The sequence below is a fragment of the Carya illinoinensis genome, chromosome 7 (genome assembly GCF_018687715.1).
Source record: "Carya illinoinensis cultivar Pawnee chromosome 7, C.illinoinensisPawnee_v1, whole genome shotgun sequence".
In the NCBI taxonomy this organism is placed as follows: domain Eukaryota; kingdom Viridiplantae; phylum Streptophyta; class Magnoliopsida; order Fagales; family Juglandaceae; genus Carya; species Carya illinoinensis.
In genome coordinates, this window is record NC_056758.1 from 15683062 (window position 1) to 15703231 (window position 20170).

The 20170-nt window shown below is 34.6% G+C and overlaps 1 protein-coding gene across 1 annotated transcript; it reads right to left on the bottom strand.

Moving 5' to 3' along the window:
• Window positions 1-3609: 3609 nt before the first annotated feature.
• On the bottom strand, window positions 3610-7428 carry LOC122314825 (GDSL esterase/lipase LTL1-like). Its single transcript, XM_043130438.1, has 5 exons — window positions 7080-7428; window positions 6847-6974; window positions 6195-6437; window positions 5150-5402; window positions 3610-4050 (listed from the first exon to the last, which is right to left on the bottom strand). The coding sequence occupies exons 1-5, from the start codon at window positions 7309-7311 to the stop codon at window positions 3818-3820; spliced, it is 1089 nt and encodes a 362-aa protein (XP_042986372.1). The 5' UTR covers window positions 7312-7428; the 3' UTR covers window positions 3610-3817.
• Between the last annotated feature and the right edge of the window lie 12742 nt (window positions 7429-20170).

Below are 20170 nucleotides of genomic sequence, written 5' to 3' on the forward strand. Positions count from 1 at the left end.
GATTGATTTTGGGATCGAGCGGGTTAGATTTTTGTTACGGTTAGCACAGGGGGAGCCGATTGATCAGGCATTATATTTCTTCCTTCGCATTCGATCAGAGTCAAGCTATTCGGGTGGAAGTAGTCTACCATTTGCACTGCTGATATCTAACCTCCTACTCCAATCGGGGGTTCAAGTGACTTCGACTGAGTGGAGGACATCACAGATGAGCCCGTTAACAAGATCACATTCAGCAAGAGCAGGGGTCACTTGTCGAAGACTCATGCAGTACAGTATCAACCTCCGCCTACTGATCCAGCTTCTACTGCTGCTGTCCCTGTTGAGAGACAGCCTGTTGGGGCTACTCCGGATAAGGTACGAGCTATATTGGCGGAGCACTACCAAATTATATTCAGGGACTTCATTCAGCCCATCATGGAGAAGTTTAAGGACGTGGAAGGACGCTTACATACCTTATAGGAGGATTTTGATTTACTTAATAAATAGATATTGTTAATTATTATTTTACTTTTTTTATGTTTTATAGAACGTCTAACTCTTTTTGAGATGTAATTAATGTATAAATTTTATTTTTAGTATTTGCTAGCCTCTTTATTGTTAATTATATTTTCTTCTCATTATACTTAATGTTCACGAGAATTGAAAAAATGACACTATCTTTAAAGTAATCTTTATTTAACTAAAATATTTTTAAAATAATTACATAAAATTAATTTATGAATTCGTAAATATTTTAATTCATTGTAAATCATAATATATAATATATAGACATTTTTATTTACTTTGAAAATGATAAATAATTAATAGAAAAAATATGTATTATTACAATTTTAACAATATATCTTTTAAATTAAATAATACCGTTCGAATGAGTTAATACTCATTCAAATAGATAATATTGCATTTGAATAGATTAATTATCTATTCGAATTAAATTTTATTAGTTCGAACGGTTTAGATTTTTTGAAACGATTTAATTCGTCCCAGAATCTTCAGTTAGTTCAAACGGATTTATAAGGTTCTCCATATTTTGAGACGAAATTTAAATTTCGTCTTTGAAAAATATTTTTAGAGACAAAATTTATTTTGTCCCTAACAAATTTTGTCCCTAAAAATAAAATTTCTTGTAGTGTTGGCTCATGGATTACCATAATAGTGTAGTCTTGTCTAATGGAATTATCATGATTTATTAATAATGACTTGAAAATAACTTGACTCTACGTGGACGTATCATGACTAGATTTAGAAAATATTTCATCCAGAAATTTAATCAAGGAATGGTTATAGTGTGTAGTGTTCGGTTTTAGTCCTAAAAAGCTTAGAAGTGAATTCTAAGGTTATAAAAAGCTCTAGTTGAAATAAACACCCGAGGTGGGACCTAGAAGCAACGGATGGAACCCTTGAGGTTCTCGGGTTGGCTCCAATGGGGCACCAAGGAGGGGCTTTTGCCTTAAAATAGTAAGAGTAGTTCTTAGCTTCCTTGAGTGAAGTGGCATTTTTATAGTGAAAAGGGATGGAAGTAGAATAAAGCCGGGTTGGTGGCTGAGTTACTAAGTCAACATCAAGGGGTCTAGGTATAATTTTGACCTTCATCAAGGCCTTAATAGCAAAGTCAAGCATCTTGGTCAACTTCCTAAATTACTTGTAGCTCTTCTTTGAAATTTCTCAACCAATGCTATAGGCTCATTGAATCGTGCTCTCTTGCTTACAACAAGCACAACAATGTTCCACTAGAATTTGTAAATTCAGGAAAGTTAATCTATGGCTATGGTTGTGAACGTGTGATGTATGATTGTATGTTTCGCACGATCATTTATTACTTGCCTATGCATCTTATATCACGATCATGCTTTTATGAAAGTTGCATCATTTTCTAAGAAATACATGAGGTACATTGGGTCACGGCCCCAAGTTGGGATTGATGGGCATAGTGTAGGTTTCGTTGAGAAAACGAAGAGGGTGCTTGAGCCATTTTTTACTCGACGAACAGAGATTGGGTCATGTCCCTTGTCTGCTTTAGAGGAGTACACGTTAGGACTCTAGGATCATATTTAGTCTATTTTAGGGTCTCTAGTGAATACTTATCTTTCTAATGTCTCTATATAATACTGCTCAAATATATAGCAGCATGAGGATCTTTGAGCATTATGTCAAAAGCATTCAAATGGTTGTCTAATGATTGGAGGATGATAGAAAGAGAATATCTTCCTGCAGGTGACGCCGGTCTCATTTCAAAAACGGCATCTAATAAAAACATGACACATAGACACCTCATTTTCATACAATGTGACTGCAATGCATACGAAATTCTCAACTTCCTCCCTCCCGCGACCTCCCTCTCCCCTCTCCCTCGAGCCCTAGCCCTCACCCCCTCCTTCCCTCTCGTGACCTCTCCTCTACCCTCTCCCTCAGGAACCCATCCCTCGAGCCCTAGCCCCTCACCCCCTTCTTCCCTCCCACGACCTGTCCTCCATCCTCTCCCTTTGGAACAAGCACCTGTAGAATACCCATCGCCAGCTGTGCTGACATTTCCGCGGCGGATACCCGAGGAATTGCCAGAATCAAGTTGCGAACTCATTCAACGGCAACGAGTACCTGGAATTGGGGAAGAGCTTTGGCGAGTACGTACTCGCCGTTATGGCACGGTTGATCGTCGTAAGGCGATAAAGCTCGTCGGATCGACCTCATTATTCTGCTTCACAAAGCATACACATCCACATATCTAGTAAAAACCATAAAAAATTCCCACTTGTAGTCTGAGAGAACGATTAATTCATTGTGAGTTTCAATTTTTAGGAAAAGAAAGAAATGAAGAAGAGGCAGAGAGAGATAACGATGGTGTTGTAGTGAGAAGAAAGTGCACAACTGGGTGGGTTTGCGCTTGCAGAAAGACGAGAGCTTGGTAAATAAGAAGCTACTACAAAGGCGTTGAGTGCGAGGCGGGAGAGAGGGCGTCGAGTCACGGCATGAACAGTTGTTGAAAAAAGCAGAACTCTACACTCCTCTGCTTCCTTCTTTCTCCCCTCATCGATCAAATAATCACACTATTCCCTAATTAATTCGGACTACTAATTGTTTCCCAGAATGGGTTACGATTACTCTACTTTCAACTAAACTAAAAAGGAGTCAACTTTAACATAATATATGAAAGAAAACTCAAATGGCACAAGAGTATATTTTCCTGCAGGTCACGCCGGTCTGAACTGGAGGCTGCGATGGACGAAGTGGAGGCTGCGACGTTGAGAGAACCATCGGAACGATTTTCTCTCTGTTTTTACAAATCTGATTTTGCTATCTCCTGTGGTGTGGTTCATGGAATTAGGATGAGGATTTCTGACGTGTCGGGCTCTTATTGGTTGCCGCTTAAGTGTTGAGAACGGCATGACCGCTCAGAAGAGGAACTGTGATAGAAAAAGGCATAGTCGGTAACATTATTCAACATTACTCTCAGGGCGGGTTGTTCGGAAATATTTTCATCTCTCATCATATCCCATCTTATCTTGTTTAATTTCCATGTCAAATATCACTTAAACACGAACACTTTTAAATAAATCATCACAACTTTTCGAAGATCATAAGTTCCAAAATTTATATAGGAAGAGAGTACTGTGATATGTAATGGGGTAGGCAATAAGCTGCTAACATGGTTTCACAGGACATAAAGAGTAGCATTTAGGATTAATTTATTAGCAAATGCCAATAATTAATCGGATCGACAAGAAAGTTTTCATCAGGAGTACCATATATAAGAAAAACAATAACTGCTTAACTAAGAATGAAGAAATTGTTTGTGAGAGCAGACGATGGAAGATTAAGGTCAGGTCCTGGAGTCCAATGCTATAATGGTGCTGAGATTCATGGGGTTCATGTACTTTGTGGATCCAGTCATGAAGGTATCTACGATAAGTCTGTTGGCCTTTTCAGATGGATGGAATGGATCCCAAAACGCAAACAGATCTCTGTTTGGGCACAGATTGGAGGCTGGCGTGCATAGTCCTATCCCATTGTACGGTCCTTGCCCGCAGCATGCTACCTTTGATGTGATAAATCCTGCCCCAAACCATGCATGATAATCATGAGATACATACATACATACATACATGTATGTATGAAAAGCTTATTTTTGCTGGAAGTCTTGTTTAGTTCATATTTTCTTACCCATATATATTTTGTTGTTAACTTGGAAAAAATGGAGAACTAAAACCAGCCTTCCGCGACTAAGAAGACCCTTTGCTTTCCATTTTTATATTGAAGTTTTGCAAACAGCGTAAGTTTTATGGACAATGCTACTCATCTATCCAGCATCATGTATTGCTGGACGTGTTCTTAGTATATTTATATATATTTTTTTCATTTTTCAAAACATCTTTAAACATTTAAAAAAATCAATTCACTAAGGCTAGGTTGAATTTGAATTTTGAGGTCATCTAAGATAATTTGAGTTGATTTATAAATAGTAATGTTTTATGAATCCTATTAAAATGTGTTAATTAAATGTAAGTAAGTTGATAAATATATATATATTTATATATAAAGTAGGTCATATAATATTTGTAACTAGTAGCTATGTACCCAAGTAAATTAAATTCTCAAAAATTATTAAATACCGAGTAAATAATGTATATCCAATTCCATATTTTTTTTAATCAAGATCCTATATATATTAGGGATAGAAAGTAAAAATAAAAAATAAAAATTTGAATCCATCGGATCGATCCTGTAGCCTTTAAAGAATCACACAGCTATGCAAACAGTATTCTTACCATGCATGCATGCCTTTTCAATGCGACATTTACTCCCAGCGGGCCCGTAATTAATTGCGTTTTCAATATCTTTATCTGCTTACCAAACCACCAGAGAGGTCGTTGCATCTACCTTTTTTGAAACGCGTTTCAACAGCATGCATTCATGCATTTCAGATTAATGGATTTTAAAACAAACAAAGCATCCCATGTGAACCTTTTAATTCCCATGCATATAACCTTTTTCCAGCAACCCTCATAATTAATATTCTCATATTTTGAAGTGTGTGAAACGTGTTGATCTTATCTGCGTCAGATTATCGTGTGATTAACTTTTTAGGATTAATACCAGCTTGATTAAGTACTGATATTAATGCATGCAGTTTGTCGATCAAGTACGTACGTACCATAAGCTTGAGGATCAGTGATAAAATCCAGGTGCATTTCGAAGGCATTAGCGGTAACAAAGACATCAGAACCAATCTCTGAATTAAGTTGAATGATGAGTTGGTCGAGTTGTGGATTGAACAAGTTGGCAGCTCGTTGAATCTCCACCGCGCACTCCCCATTTCTGCTGTGCAATGCCAATTCTGCTGGTACACATCCTATTGGTCCCGTACCTGTCACCAAAACCCTCCGTGCTCCCAACTCGTATAATCTCTGCATGTATTGCCATTACAAGAAAATAGTAAAAACACTTATTTCTGATGAGTGAAGATAATAATTTATTATTAAAATAAATATAATTTCGTAATAAATAATTATTATCATTGTAAATAATTCATTTTGCATTAAAATAGGAGAATAAACTCTTTTTTATATGATTATATATATATACACGCATCTCCATGGAAGTATTAATGAAAATGCAGAAAACCAGTGCAACGGTTGTTGACCTCACCTGCCAACAAGCAAAATGTCTTATTATAACTGGATGCCAGCGTGCAGCTTAGGGATGTTTCCGATCAAAATATTTAATAATAATATTAAAAAATAATATTTTAATCATATTTATTTAATTTTTATTTTTTACCTAAAATTATTTCATTTTATCTCCAAATTCAAATCCGCTCTTAATTTTTCTATCATATATAAATGATGGATAAACATGTGTCCCACTTAATCATTATTCTCTTCCAACTTCTGCTGATCACTCTGGTGCTATATATGCAATTTATGGTGTTGCAAATTAACTAAGTGCATTAAATTCAATGATATCGACACCACGTACGTACATGGATAATGAAAATAATGAGTTTTTGGCGCCCCAAATCTAACCGGAAAGTGAAATCTACAATTAATATTATAAGAACTTAATTAATTTGTACGTGAATATTAATGTAAGTTACACCCACGAAGTTTTTTCATCAAAGTAGGTTTATGGCCAGATATAACCACAGATCAGTGAATTTACAGCAATGATTCTCATGAGCATCATGAAATATTACTTACCACTAGAATTTTCCGGTACTCTGAAATGAGATAGACAACGTAGTTGGGGAGTGAAAATTGACGAGATCTTGCAGAGTAAGGCACCAAGTAATAGTTGTTCACGAAATCGTTGCCTCCGAGGGTAATGAGGACGAGCGCCTGATTTATAAGCTGTCGAGTTTGCTCAGGTCCGATAAGAGCGCTCACACGTTGCTGGTACTGTTGAAAGTAGGCCAGTTGTTGGGATATCCGTATAATGTTTAGCTGCAAATTAAAGATACAATTTTGCATACTGATAACGTTAGTAACATATCATATATAAGCTCATCATGTTCCAAACTTAATTTCTTACAGTTTCACACCAAAAAAGAAAAAAAGAAAAACAACAACAATAACAATAGAGATTGATCGCTAGGAGTTCTCGATGGGTCTAGAGTGTAGAAGAGATAGACAAATGTATTAGGTCACACAAATTATAAAGCATTTCGGTTTGAGAATAGAATAACTCTTTGTTAATATTATTGTCCGAAGATTTATTTGAGCATCTATAAATGCTACGGGGTCCATTTTATGACGTTACTATATATTTTTCTTCTGGTCCCCTCTAGATTTTAGAGTTCAATCAATAACTACTATAGAGAATCTAAATCCCAACAACATAAAGTGGACTCACAAATTGGACTCCTGTGTCGTTGAGAATTCCAATCCCAGCAGAAGCAAAGTTAGCACCCACTAGTAGATTCTGTCCAGTGAGCTGAGGGCTCAAGTATGGCAATGTGGGCTCCGAGCCAATCTTCTCACCTGAAAATGATATTTACAGATAAAAAAAGAAACATTAATATTTTGAAAACAAGATCGAAACAGGTAGCTCATGAGTGAAGTAAACCCTAAATCCCGCATACATACTGATGAGATCAGGGATGTTAAGGCCATTGGAAAAGCGACCAGTGGCTCTGCGTGTTGGATAGTCAATGCCATAAGGGTAAGAGTCAGCACGGGCAGTGGTGGCAAGGTAGTCATTGTTGCCATTATCGACAAGTGAATCTCCGAAAACAAAGAAAGCACGAGCCTCTGCTTGAGACGAAATGCTACTCAATGCTGTTACCAAACATGAAAGAAACACCAGAAGGGTGTCCATAGATCGATCGAGATCTTTAACGACGTTAGATCTCAGTGTTGTTACTGGCTTGGAGGCTCGTGTCAATGAATCATGATGCTGCTAGTGCTAGCTTTATATAGTAAAATTCATACACATGAGGTCAATTATTCAAGTCACAATAAATTACTTCTACTACCATCAATGGGGAACATACAGGACCACCATATATATAAGGGGGATAGGAAGGGTAGCTCCAGTATCTTGGAAATTAAATTTAGCATTGCAACTTTTCCACCATGGCCTAATTGATTAGTCCGGCTTAGCAACGTACGTACGTGCATATTCAGAATTTCCATCAATGGATACAAGTGATGGGCACTCCATACGCGTCTGATTTTTGCCTTCTTTATTCCGTGTCTCAAAAAAGTACTTGATAAAATTTTTTTTGGAGTCATTAAAATAACCTAGAAATTATTTAATAAGTGTGTTTGGTTGTTGAAATCATTTCAACTCATCTCAAATCAATCATTAATGAGACCTACTATTTTTTCAATTTTCGATAAAAAGAAAAAAGAAAAAATTAAATACATCTCAGATTTTTAATACATTTAAACACATGATATCTCAACCTATTAATTACATTTAAATACATGAGACTCACAAAATATTACTATTCACGGATCACATCAGATAATCTGAAATCACCTTAACATCCAAATGCAACCAAAAAAGCACTAGTTATTAGTACTGTTATGTAACAAGATAATGATCGTCAAGATACCGTCAAATCTTTAGCGAACGTGGTGGCCCAAAATAGGAAAGAAAAAGACATGATATGATCAAAATTAAGCACTAGGTTTTATACATTAATATTTATTGAATATTTAAATGGTGTTCGAAAATATCAAACTGGCAATAATAGAAATTATAGATTTCAATTCATATGTCTATCTTAATTTCTTCCACTTAACTCTATTAAATTCAACCTAGAATTTGAGATAGAATATTTCTTTTTTTAATCAAAAGTGCAAATTGAATATTAATAGTAGTACGTACAATAATATATATATATATATATATATATATATATATAGCCGTATTAACAAGATGCTATATATGTTATTACTTTATGTGATCATTGTACAAAATTATTGATAAGTTAGAAAAGAGCAAGTTGCATTTTACAAGTCTTTGGCTGGCATTCTATCATATTATTTGTTTGATTCAACTGGATGGTCATCAAGATACATTGTTTGATTATTGGATCCAACTCAACTCATCTCAAACGAATCATTAATGAAACCCAGTACTTTTTTAATTTTTCAGAAAAAAATTAAACTCATCTAGTCAACTTACATCATACATTTTAACTTAAAAAGTTGAACACATCTCGATAGGATTGATTACAAAATATTACTAATCACAATTTTACTCAACTCAACAACATGTTTCTCTCTCTTTTGTCTTTTTTATTGGATTGTGAAAGTTCCCCAAAATTAGCTCAAGTTCCTAGCTAGCTAGTTGATGAATTAGTCTAGCTACAAATCGAGTTTCCTTCCTTAGAATTGAAATAAAATTATTAATTCCATGTCACAGAAGGGTCATATCCTCATGAATTAGGAGATTGAGAGAGCATTGATATATTATTTTCGGTTCAATTAGAAATGCTTTAATTGCTAGATTTTGAATGATACAGCGCCTCGGCATCTCCATAAGATCAGCATTAATGAAAATGTGGAAACCAGCGCAGCGCTTGCTGGCCTCACCAACCAAAACGCCTTTAACTTTAACTCGTTGCTCCCCTCACGTACTTCACACAACTCTCTTTCATAAATGCTGCATAAATATGTCCCCATGCACTTCATTATTTTCATCCAACTTTCTTGTGACTGTCGTTAAATATTATATATGTACAATTTACCGCGTTGTCACAAAGCACACACAGTGATGCTACGTTTACTCATACGTACGAGAGTAATTAACTGGAGAACAATTTAAGGCGTTCCATGTGTGTAGATCAAGATTTCCTTAAAAGTTGTATCTAAATCTTAAGTTTTCAAGTAAGAGAGATAGACAAACAAAATGTAGCTCAATATATATATATATATATATCATCATTGTTCAAGTGAATTTCTGGTTGAGGCCAGTTACGTTTTACCCATTTAATTAAATAAATGGATTAATATTATTATATTCGGTTGGCCCAAGTAGTCATATTCCCACGACTTGACATGATGGAAATAGAGTCTACAAGCACAAATTGTCACCCCGATCCTAACTTATTATTCCAATGATCTCTCTCATACTTTACGCAAAATATTTTAGAGAATTTAATCGGAATTCTTTGGTGTGTGTGGCCGGGCTTCTTCCTTCATAGATAGTGCTGCCGACCTATATTTATATCTTATAAACTCTTGGAATGCTAAAATAGAAACAATTTTTTTCAATAGATCGATATAGAAGGTATTGGCCATTGGGTCAAAGTACCTATCATTGGGTTACACGAGTACTTCTCCTAGAATATATATATATATATATATATATATATATATGCATGTATAGAAGCTAGCTACATGTCAATGAATATGCAGATCAAAGCTTAGTAGCTATATGATAAGTAAAATGATCAAACTTTGTTTAGAAATGACGTCTCATGAACATACATAAAAAAAGGCATATAAGTAGTGGACATACGTGTTTGGGTTTTATTATTTATTTGATAAGCGATCGAGTTAGGAGTATGAGGATTCAATCCCCGAACATACTTCATGAGATGTTAATCAAATACCACAAGGCTACTGAGCAATTAGTTTATTAAATGAATTAACACTTACCGAATACGCATGATAAGATTAGGAATTAAAGAGTTATAACAAAATATAACCTGAAACCTAACCTAGAAGTAAAATCTAAAATTAGTAAAATCTAAAATATAACAAAATATATCATTAATTAGCATTAATGCACCACTAGATTTTTTTTTATTTTTTATTTTATATTGATCTTAATTGTCATAGTGTGACGCCCGAGAAATTAAAAAAAAAATTCTAGATTTATAATTAAGAAAATCCTAAAAATATAATTAAAAATAACATAACTTACAGAAACACTGACACTAAAAATTAATATCCCTAGTAAGGATGGAAACAAAAGTTGCTTAAGTTTAAACCTACGAACCCTAAGGCATATAGTGCGGATACTTACGAAATACTTGACCTAAAACGAGCTACGTGTAATTTAGGACATCAAAACATGTTAGGTGATTAGTGAAAACCGTGATAAAACCCTACAGCACCTATTGGAATATAGAAAATCATATAGAGAAATTAGAGTTAAAATCTGATCTGGAAGCCAAACAAAGAGCTTCATTTGTAAATAAGCAGTTAAGTTAGTTAAGTTAGTTAGTGATATACTAGGGTAAATGCCATGTATAAATAGACCTTTTGTATAGTCTTTTATTTTCATGAAAGTAATGAGAACTTTATCCTTTGTTTTCGAGTTGTACATTTGATAGAATTTTACATGGTATCAGAAGAGTAAAGAGAAGTCTTCCACTGAATTCTTTCCTTCTTGATTCCATTCTTGATTTCTTTTCTTGCTTTTATGGCATCCTTTGAAACACCTTCTAAAAACTCTTCTATGGTGAATCCTTGTGATGATTCCTCAAGCCAATACTATCTTCATCCTTCTGACAATCCAGGAGCACTTCTTATATCTGAAATCTTCACAGGTGAGAATTATATTGCATGGAGTCAATCAATTTCAATTGCACTCACTGTCAAAAATAAAATTTCCTTCATTGATGGAACTTTGCCTCAACCTAGAAATGTGCTAATCCTAGGCTTTGAATTGCTTGGCTAAGAGCCAACAATCTGGTGCTATCATGGTTAATGAACTCCATTTCCAAAGAAATCTGTGGCAGCCTTCTTTATTTTACCACTGCTTTGGATATTTGGGAAGAACCTAAGACAAGATATCTTAGAAGTGATGGTCCAAGAGTCTTTTCTCTAGAAAAATTCCTCAATTCTATTTCTCAAAGTTCCAAAACTATTACTGAGTATTTCAGTGAGTTTAAAGCCTTATGGGATGAATATATAAGCTATAGACCTATTCCAAGTTGGAAATTCCAAGTTGTAAGCTATAGACCTCCTTCAATCCCCTCTACCATCAATGAGCAAAGTATTTTCTTTGCTACTCTAAGAAGAAAGTCAAAGATCTCTATCTAACAGTGTTGGAATTTCCCTGGATTCTCATGCCATGGTTGCTGCTCAACCACAAAGACAATCATCTGCTGGTGCTAGATACACGAATCAGAAAGGAAAAACAGATTTGGTCTGTTCTCATTGTGGCTATTCTAGCCATCTTGTAGACAAATGTTTTCAACTCATTGGATATCCTCCTGGATGGAAAGGTCCTAAAGGGAAAAGATCTCTCCATGTGCAATCTGGAAATCCATCATATGCACAGTCCATTGCAAACAATGCATCCTCATTGGAACAAAATTTATGTATTCCCAATATGGTATTTTCTCAAGAGCAAATCAAAAATTTGCTTACCTTAGCAAATAGTCTATCCAACTCAAATCTTAATATTGATTCCACAGCTAATGTTGCCTCCACTTCAGGTATATCTTCTTCTTGTCATACTGTTTCTTCTTCAAAGAACTCATACACTTGGATTCTTAACACAGGAGCAACAGATCATATGATCTGTTCTCCCCATCTTTTTGATTCCATAACCATACTCACCAACCCTTCTAAAGTCCATCTACCAAATGGACAATCTGTTCCTATCGTTTTATCTGGAAATGTCACACTCTCTTCTGACATAATCCTACAAAATGCACTGTTTGTTCCTTCTTTCAATATCAATCTAATTTCTGCTTCAAGATTGACTAAAGATAATTCTATTGGATTGTTTTTTATTCAATCCAAATGCATTTTGCAGGACTTGAACAAATGGAGGATGATTGGGCTTGCTGAAGTCAAATTTGGTTTATACCACTTATCTTTTTCTGCTTCAAATAAGAATGTAATGTCTGATATCATTGGTTCTTCTTCTACTGCCTTAGTTCAATCAAGAAATAGCAATCCTCACATATGGCATCTTAGATTATGACATGTTCCATCTGCAAGATTACATATAATTAGTAATCTTGATTCTTCTGTAAAAGCTTCTCAAAATCATGTATGTGAAATATGCCCACTAGCTAGACAAAAGAAGCTTCCTTATCCTATATCAAACAGTAAATCCAATAAAATTTTCCAATTAGTTCATATTGACATTTGGGGTCCCTTCTCTACAGTTTCTTATTCTGGATATAGCTATTTTCTTACAATCATAGATGATCATACTCGTTTTACTTGGCTATATCTTATGAAAACAAAATCTGATACAAGATCTACACTCACCAGTTTCATCAAATATGTTCAAACTCAATTCAACACAAATATTCAAACTCTTCAAATAGATAATGGTCAGGAGTTTAACATGCCTCTTTTTTATAAAGAGCATAGAATAATACATCAATTATCATGTATTGAATCTCCACAATAGAATGGTTGGGTTGAAAGAAAGCATCAACACCTACTAAATGTTGATAGAGCTCTTTTATTTCAAAGCAATTTGCCTTTATCCTACTGGACAGATTGTGTTCTAACAGCTACTCATCTTATTAATCATACTTCTTCTCCTATCTTAAATAATCAAATCACCATACTATCTTTTATTCCACAAACAATCAAGTTACAAATACCTCAAAGTATTTGGATGTTTGTGTTTTGCAAGCACACTTAAAAATAATCGAGGGAAGTTTTCACCTAAAGTTTCCAAATGCATATTTCTTGGTTACCCACCAAATGTAAAAGGATACAAAGTACATGATATTCTTACTTTCAAAACCTTCATATCCAGAAATGTTATATTTCATGAATCCATTTTCCCATCTATCCCTAACTCTATTCATATACCATTTGTCTTTCCTAATTTTCCTCAAACATATGACTATCCTACTACAAAAAATTCTCCTTCAACTTCTATAGAAAATTCTGCTTTAACTTCTGCAGAAAATTCTGCTTCATTACCATCTTCAAATAGTACAAATCCATTACCTACAAATTTGAAAAGATCTGAGAGAATTAGACATTCTCCTCAATATTTGCAGAACTATTATTGTGGTACTTCGACTAAAACAATTTCAGCAGCTCATGAACCTCTTGGCTATCCTACTTCAGGTAAACCTTACTCAATTCTGTCTTTCATTTCTAATTCTAAACTTTCCCATAATCACAAAACCTTTGTTCATGTTGTCTCGTCTATATCTGAGCCTAGAACTTTTAAACAAGCCATCTCACACAAAGTTTTGAAATCCGTTCCGGAGACCATTCCGGTTGAGGCACTGGAATGGAATATTTCGGTACCGGTACGTTTCGGGATTAATTATATATTATATATAAATATTTATATGTATATATAAACTAACAATTAATAAAATAAATACATATATATGTAAGTGTGTGATATGTATATGTGTATATATATAGAAGAATTAAAGATTTATAAAATGAATATATATTGAAAAAAATCACAAACTTGAGTTAAGACACAAAAATAAAGGAAAAAAAATTAAAAAATTGACAGATTATTAAAAGTAACAATACTTCTAGTACACGGAAATGGGTATTTGAATTCTAAAAGTACAATTTTATTCATTATTTTTCAACTTATTTACAAGAGAGCTATTTTTTATTTTTTTTAATTTGAATTTTAATTTTGGACCGGAATTACTATTTCGGCTGGAATACCAGAATTCTGACCAGAATTGATTGGAACGGCTGGAATTTGACCGGAACGGCCGGAATTTGACCCGAAACGGAATAGATACCTATCCCATTCCGGTCACTATTCCGGCACGAAAAATTTCCGCCATTCCGGCCGGAATGGAATGATTTTTAAAACATTGATCTCACAACCTCAATGGCAACAAGCTATGGCTAATGAGATTAAAGCCCTTGAAATTAATAAAATTTGGAAACTTGCAATTTTGCCTCCTAACAAAACAGCAATAGGTTGCAAATGGGTCTATCGCATAAAATTTAAAGTTGATGGCATATTGGATAGATATAAAGCAAGATTGGTAGCAAATGGCTACACTCAACAAGAAGGACTTGATTTTTTTGACAATTTTTCACCTGTTGCTAAAATGACAATAGTGAGAACTCTACTAGCTGTAGCTGCATCAAACAATTGGTATTTACATTAATTTGATGTAAATAATACTTTTTTGCATGGAGACTTAAATGAAGAAGTATATATGCAGCTACCACTTGGTTTCTCTATGCCTAATGACACTCGAGTATGCAAACTCAAAAAGAGTTTATATGGCCTCACACAGGCCTCAAGACAGTGGTTTTTTAAACTGTCCACTTCATTACTTCAGTTTGGTTTCACTCAAGGAAAATCAGATTCATCTCTTTTTATGAATAAAACTGAAAATAGTTTCACTGCTCTATTCATATATGTTGACGATGTTATTGTTGCTTCCAACAACTTAAAGCTTATATCTACTGTGAAGGATTTTCTGCATAAATCTTTCACAATAAAAGACTTGGGTGAATTGAAGTATTTTTTGGGGATAGAGGTAGCTAGGTCAGCTAAAGGCATTACTTTATGTCAAAGAAAGTATACCCTTGATATTCTACAAGATACTGGTTTTTCTAGATGTAAACCAACTGCTTTTCCTACAGAATCAACCTTAAAGCTGACTGCAAATGACTTATCAGACCATTTACCTGATCCAGCATCTTATAGAAGACTAGTGGGTCGATTGTTGTATCTAACAATTACTAGGCCTGATCTTGCTTATTCAGTACATGCATTGAGTCAATTTATGGCTAATCCTAGCACTTTACATCTCAAGGCAGTCGAGAGAGTCCTTAGATACATCAAGGCAACACTAGGTCAAGGAGTTGTCTTATCTGCTAAATCCCCATTACATCTAAAGGCTTACTCAGATAGTGATTAGGCTGACTGCATTGATACAAGAAAGAGTGTCATTGGTTTTGCAATATTTTTAGGACATTCTCTCATCTCTTGGAAATCAAAGAAGCAAACCACAATCAGTAGGTCCTTTACAGAGTCTGAGTATCGAGCATTGGCATCAACTACTTGTGAACTTCAATGGTTAAAATACCTACTGTCTGATTTAAACATTGAGCATACTCAAACTACACTGCTATATACAGACAACAAACTTACTTTTAAGATTGCATCAAACCCAGTACACCACAAAAGGACAAAACATATCCAATTGGACTGCCATTTAGTTCGAGAAAAGCTGCAGGAAGGCATTATAAAGATTATTCATATTAACTAAGCCTCTTGATTGTCTCAATTTTCATCACCTTATTTGTAAAATGTGAATGATTAATATACATTCTCATCTTGAGGGGGGGTGTTGGAATATAGAAAATCATATAGAGAAATTAGAGTTAAAATCTCTGGAAGCCAAACAAAGAGCTCCATTTGTAAATAAGCAGTTAAAGTAGTTAAGTTAGTTAGTGATATACTAGGGTAAATGCCGTGTATAAATAGACATTTTGTATAGTCTTGTATCTTCATGAAAGTAATGAGAGCTTTATCCTCTATTTTTGAGTTGTACATTTTATAGAATTTTACAACACTCTCACGATCAGTATGTTTTTGTAATGATAAAAGCTTAAAACTAGATGAGGTGAAAATGTAAGATTTACACCCTCCAATTAATAAAAAAGAGAGGCATCAACGATTTTATAATCTTACTCTTTTTTGTAGAACCAAATGTTATGGACCATGGATTCAAAATATCAGTGCTACGAAGTTACAAACCAAACAAAAAAATTTAACCATTTGATGTTTTTGAGAGGCTGACAGGTTTAAGGAGGGAGAGAGAGAGAGAGAGAGAGAGAGAGAGAGAGAGAGAGAGAGAGAGAGAGAGAGAGAGAGAGAGAGAGAGAGAGAGAGAGCACTTGAGGAGAGAGAGAGCTTGAGGCAATGGTGGAGGGCCTCATTCCATTTGATTTGTTGCAGCTATGTCTACTATAATATAATTAGATAACTGCATGGGTATGTTATTGAAGGGTGTAAATCCCACTTATACACCACGTCTGGTTCCAAAAGCTTCTCTTTTGTAAGGGAAATACTTTAGATATAAATTGATTACATAAAATTAAATCTATAAATTGATGTGGCTTGATATGGTACATCAGACTGTAAAGTTATTTTTATTGTAAAGTAGATTTAACGGATCCCATGAAACCACATTAATTTGTAGATTTATTTTGTATAATCATTTTGCGTATGTAATAATTCTTCTTTTGTAATATACTAATAATGCAATGGAAAAGTAATAGGAAATGGCTTCTATATTAGATTTGAAATTGATAACTGCTCTCTTCAATGGGAGCTTCTCCACATGAATATAGGACAAGGTTTGGGAATACTTTGGATAATCCTCCCATGTTTCCATTAGTATGTATATAACCATCTACTACGGACTTAGAGTTCTACCTTACAAATAGGCCCATGGGCCAACAGAAAGACACTAAAAGGATTTAGTAGCTATTATATGAAACGAAAATACAAGAGAAAAGGCCTAACGCCTACTGAGGGCCCATGGCCCACAAATGAATTTGCTGCCTCATGACTACAACTACACCTTCAAACCCTTAGCATTCAACCAACAACTCCTTGCAGCTCATGTCCCATTTTGCATCTCATTCCGGGATTCTTCTAGGTTTCCTTCTTCTAGCAGACAAACTCTTCTCTTTAAATTTCCAAGCTTCCCATGTTGGCATGTCACAACCTCTTCCCCATTAGAACATCCTACCCACAAAGTGGAGAAAAATTGAATATAGCTGTTGGTATGGCTCCCCTGACTCATCCTCCCCCAGTTGTCCTTGCCAGCAAACCAACAGTTCCACTAAAGATTTGTTTGATAACATCCTCATTCTTCGAGTCAATACCTCTTTCGACTTAGGCTTCAAAACTACTTGAGTGTTTACTGTTGGTAGCGTGGTTATGGAAGTTATGTGTCGGCCCAGTTTGTGTTTTAGTTGCCTAACATGGAAGACGTTGTGGATCTAGGCCATGTCCGACAGCTTTAGGCAATATCTTACCTTACCGATCTTTTATTCCACCCAAAATGGGCTAAAGAAAAAGTTTGATGCTTTTTCTCTTATGAAGGGAGGATTGCTAATATGAATGGAGCTATTAGTATACCCAATCTCCCACCTCATATTGTTGCTCATTTCTCTTTTGATCAGAATATTTTTTTCATTCTCTCATGAGCCCTACTAATGTTTTGCTTTAACAAGTGCTAGATTTTGTCTTGACTCTGCAAGGTAACTTCAACTTCCTATACTCTGGCAATTCCAGTCACTTAATTTAATAGTCTTGGTGGTTTGTAGTCATAGAGGGCTTCCAATGGGGTAATTTTGGTGGATGTATGTTGATTAGAATAATAGCACCAATCGGCTAGGACAATCCATTGTGACCAATCCTTAGGCCTATTACTAACATAGCTCCTTAGGTAATTTTCCACCCATTTGTTCACCACCTTTATTTAGCCATCCATTTGAGGGTGGTAGGCGGTGCTAAAGGCTAATTGAAGCCTCTACAGTGAAAACAATTCCTTCCAAAATTTACTAGTAAATGTGGAATCCTTATCCAAAATAATTGAATAGATGTCTCATCACTACAACAACACCTCTAAGCCCTTTCAATTTAGCCCACAACTCCTACTAGCCCATGTCACATTTCGCATCTCATTCCAGCATTTTTTTAGGTTTCTTTCTTCCAACCGATACAACCTTCTCTTCACATTTTCAAGCTTCTCATGTTGGCATGTCATAGTTTTCCCTTACAACCAAATACATGATTTATTTTCAAAATTCACATAATTTTGGTTTTAGGAAAGCATATTTCAAACATGCCCATGTTCTTTATTCTTTTCTTGGATTTGATTCGACACAAATTGCATGAACTCCAAATCAGACTCAAGCCCTGTCATTAAGTGTGAAAAGTTAGTGGTTGGCTATTGAGTGCAAAAATCACTGTAATTTCCAAAAATCGACTAGTTAGAAACTAGAGAGAGAGAGACATATTGAAAGGTCTAGCAAGAGAGAGAGTAATGTGATAATTGAAAATATCCAATTATAGTGTGTTAAAAGTGAAGATTGAAAGATCCGAAGAGAAACGGTAGCATAGGCTCAAGATCAGAGAAAGGCTAGGGTTTTCGTGTGTGAGAGAGAGAGAGTGAAATCTATCGAAGTGGGGATTTGACTGGGATAACGTCAATTTGCAAATGACCCTGTTTTGTAGATAAACTTAATTTGCTTTTAATATATATATATATATATAAACTAGGTTGGTGTATTGGGTTTTAAAATTAGCACTTGCATCTTGCACCCAGCTTTGGGTACGGGCGGGTGTGTAATCTGGTTACTGGCTCAATTGTTTTGAAAATAGACTGGGAAAAAATCTGACTTAGATAAACAACGCTAGTTCATGGAAGGAGTTTTTGTGCAAATGGGGGTTTTGGGTGTCATCGTGGGCTTGTTTGTGGGCTTTGTATTGCACCATAATTGTAATGGGTTGGTCCAAATGACCAATTTATCCCTTAACAACAAATAGACTTAATAAATTGATTGGACGATTAAATTGATTAATAAACATATATGTCCTTTTAGAAAATTTGCTTGGGCCTATATTATTAATATCAAAGAGAAAATCTACTTATAGGACGGTTTCTCACGACACACTGCACACTCGTGTACTTGGCAAACCAGGTTTGCCAGCCACATAGCCACATCATAGTTTGTGTCCAATCCTGATCCTGAAACCTAAGCTATTCTCTTAAGCTCTTTTATGCTTTTCTCTGATTTGTGACAAAGCATTGCTCTTAGGATGATGCTAGAGCCACTGCTGGGCTTAATTTTTTTTTTCAAATCATTTTTTAATAGTTTTAAATATTAAAAAAATATAAAAAATTTATAATAATATTAAACAATTTTTTTTAATCATTAAAGGAAAAAAAAAAAGCCAGCGGTGGCCCCTAATGGTGGCCAAAGCATTTTCCTTGCTTCTATGCCCTTATCCTTGTACACTCAAAAAGATGAACTTTTTTTTTAATTATATTTTTTTTCTATGTAGAGTGGGCAATCACCTGGTCAATAGTAATGGCCTCCGGAATTTATTAGGCTCGGAAAAAACTTTAAACAAGCCTATGAACATAACAAATATGTTGAATCCAAGGTTTCAAGTTTTATATATTTATATATCTATACATGAATTTTGATGATAACAAATAAATTCAAAGAATAAAGGAGTCTTAATCTCAAGTTGTCTACACAATGGAATCAAGCACATTAAGAAAACAAGCATGAGCAAGAAGGGAACAAGTTCACATTAAAGTCATAGAGTAATGTTATAAATCTCTTAAAAATTCAAAATTAGGATTAAGGTTCAAAATTAATATTTTATCATAAAGCATTAAAATACATTTTCCACATATGCATGAATATTTTGAAAATTAAATTTGAAAATTTTGAAAGATGATTGATTGTCATATTTCACATGTGCATACCTTGATTAAAAGGTTGAACTTTGAAAATATTAAATATGATTGATTGTCATCTTTCACATGTGTATGCTTTATTTGAATATTTTCAAAAGTGATTGATTTTTTTTTTTTACTTATGCAAAATGTAGATGTTTTTGTTTGAAATATTTGAAAAGTAAAGTGTACTCCTTTTGTCATATGCAAAAAGTAAAAAGATTAGGTTTGAAATATTTGAAAAGTGAAGTGTGCTCATTTTGTCATATGCAGAAAGTAAAATGATTAGATTTGAATTTTTTGAAA

Coding starts and splice junctions, on each gene's coding strand:
- LOC122314825 (XM_043130438.1), bottom strand. CDS start 7,311: ATGGACACCCTTCTGGTGTTTCTTTCATGTTTGGTAACAGCATTGAGT. Junction 6,438..6,846: donor ACGACACAGGAGTCCAATTT/GTGAGTCCACTT, acceptor TTTAATTTGCAG/CTAAACATTATACGGATATC. Junction 4,051..5,149: donor CACTGATCCTCAAGCTTATG/GTACGTACGTAC, acceptor GGTTTGGGGCAG/GATTTATCACATCAAAGGTA.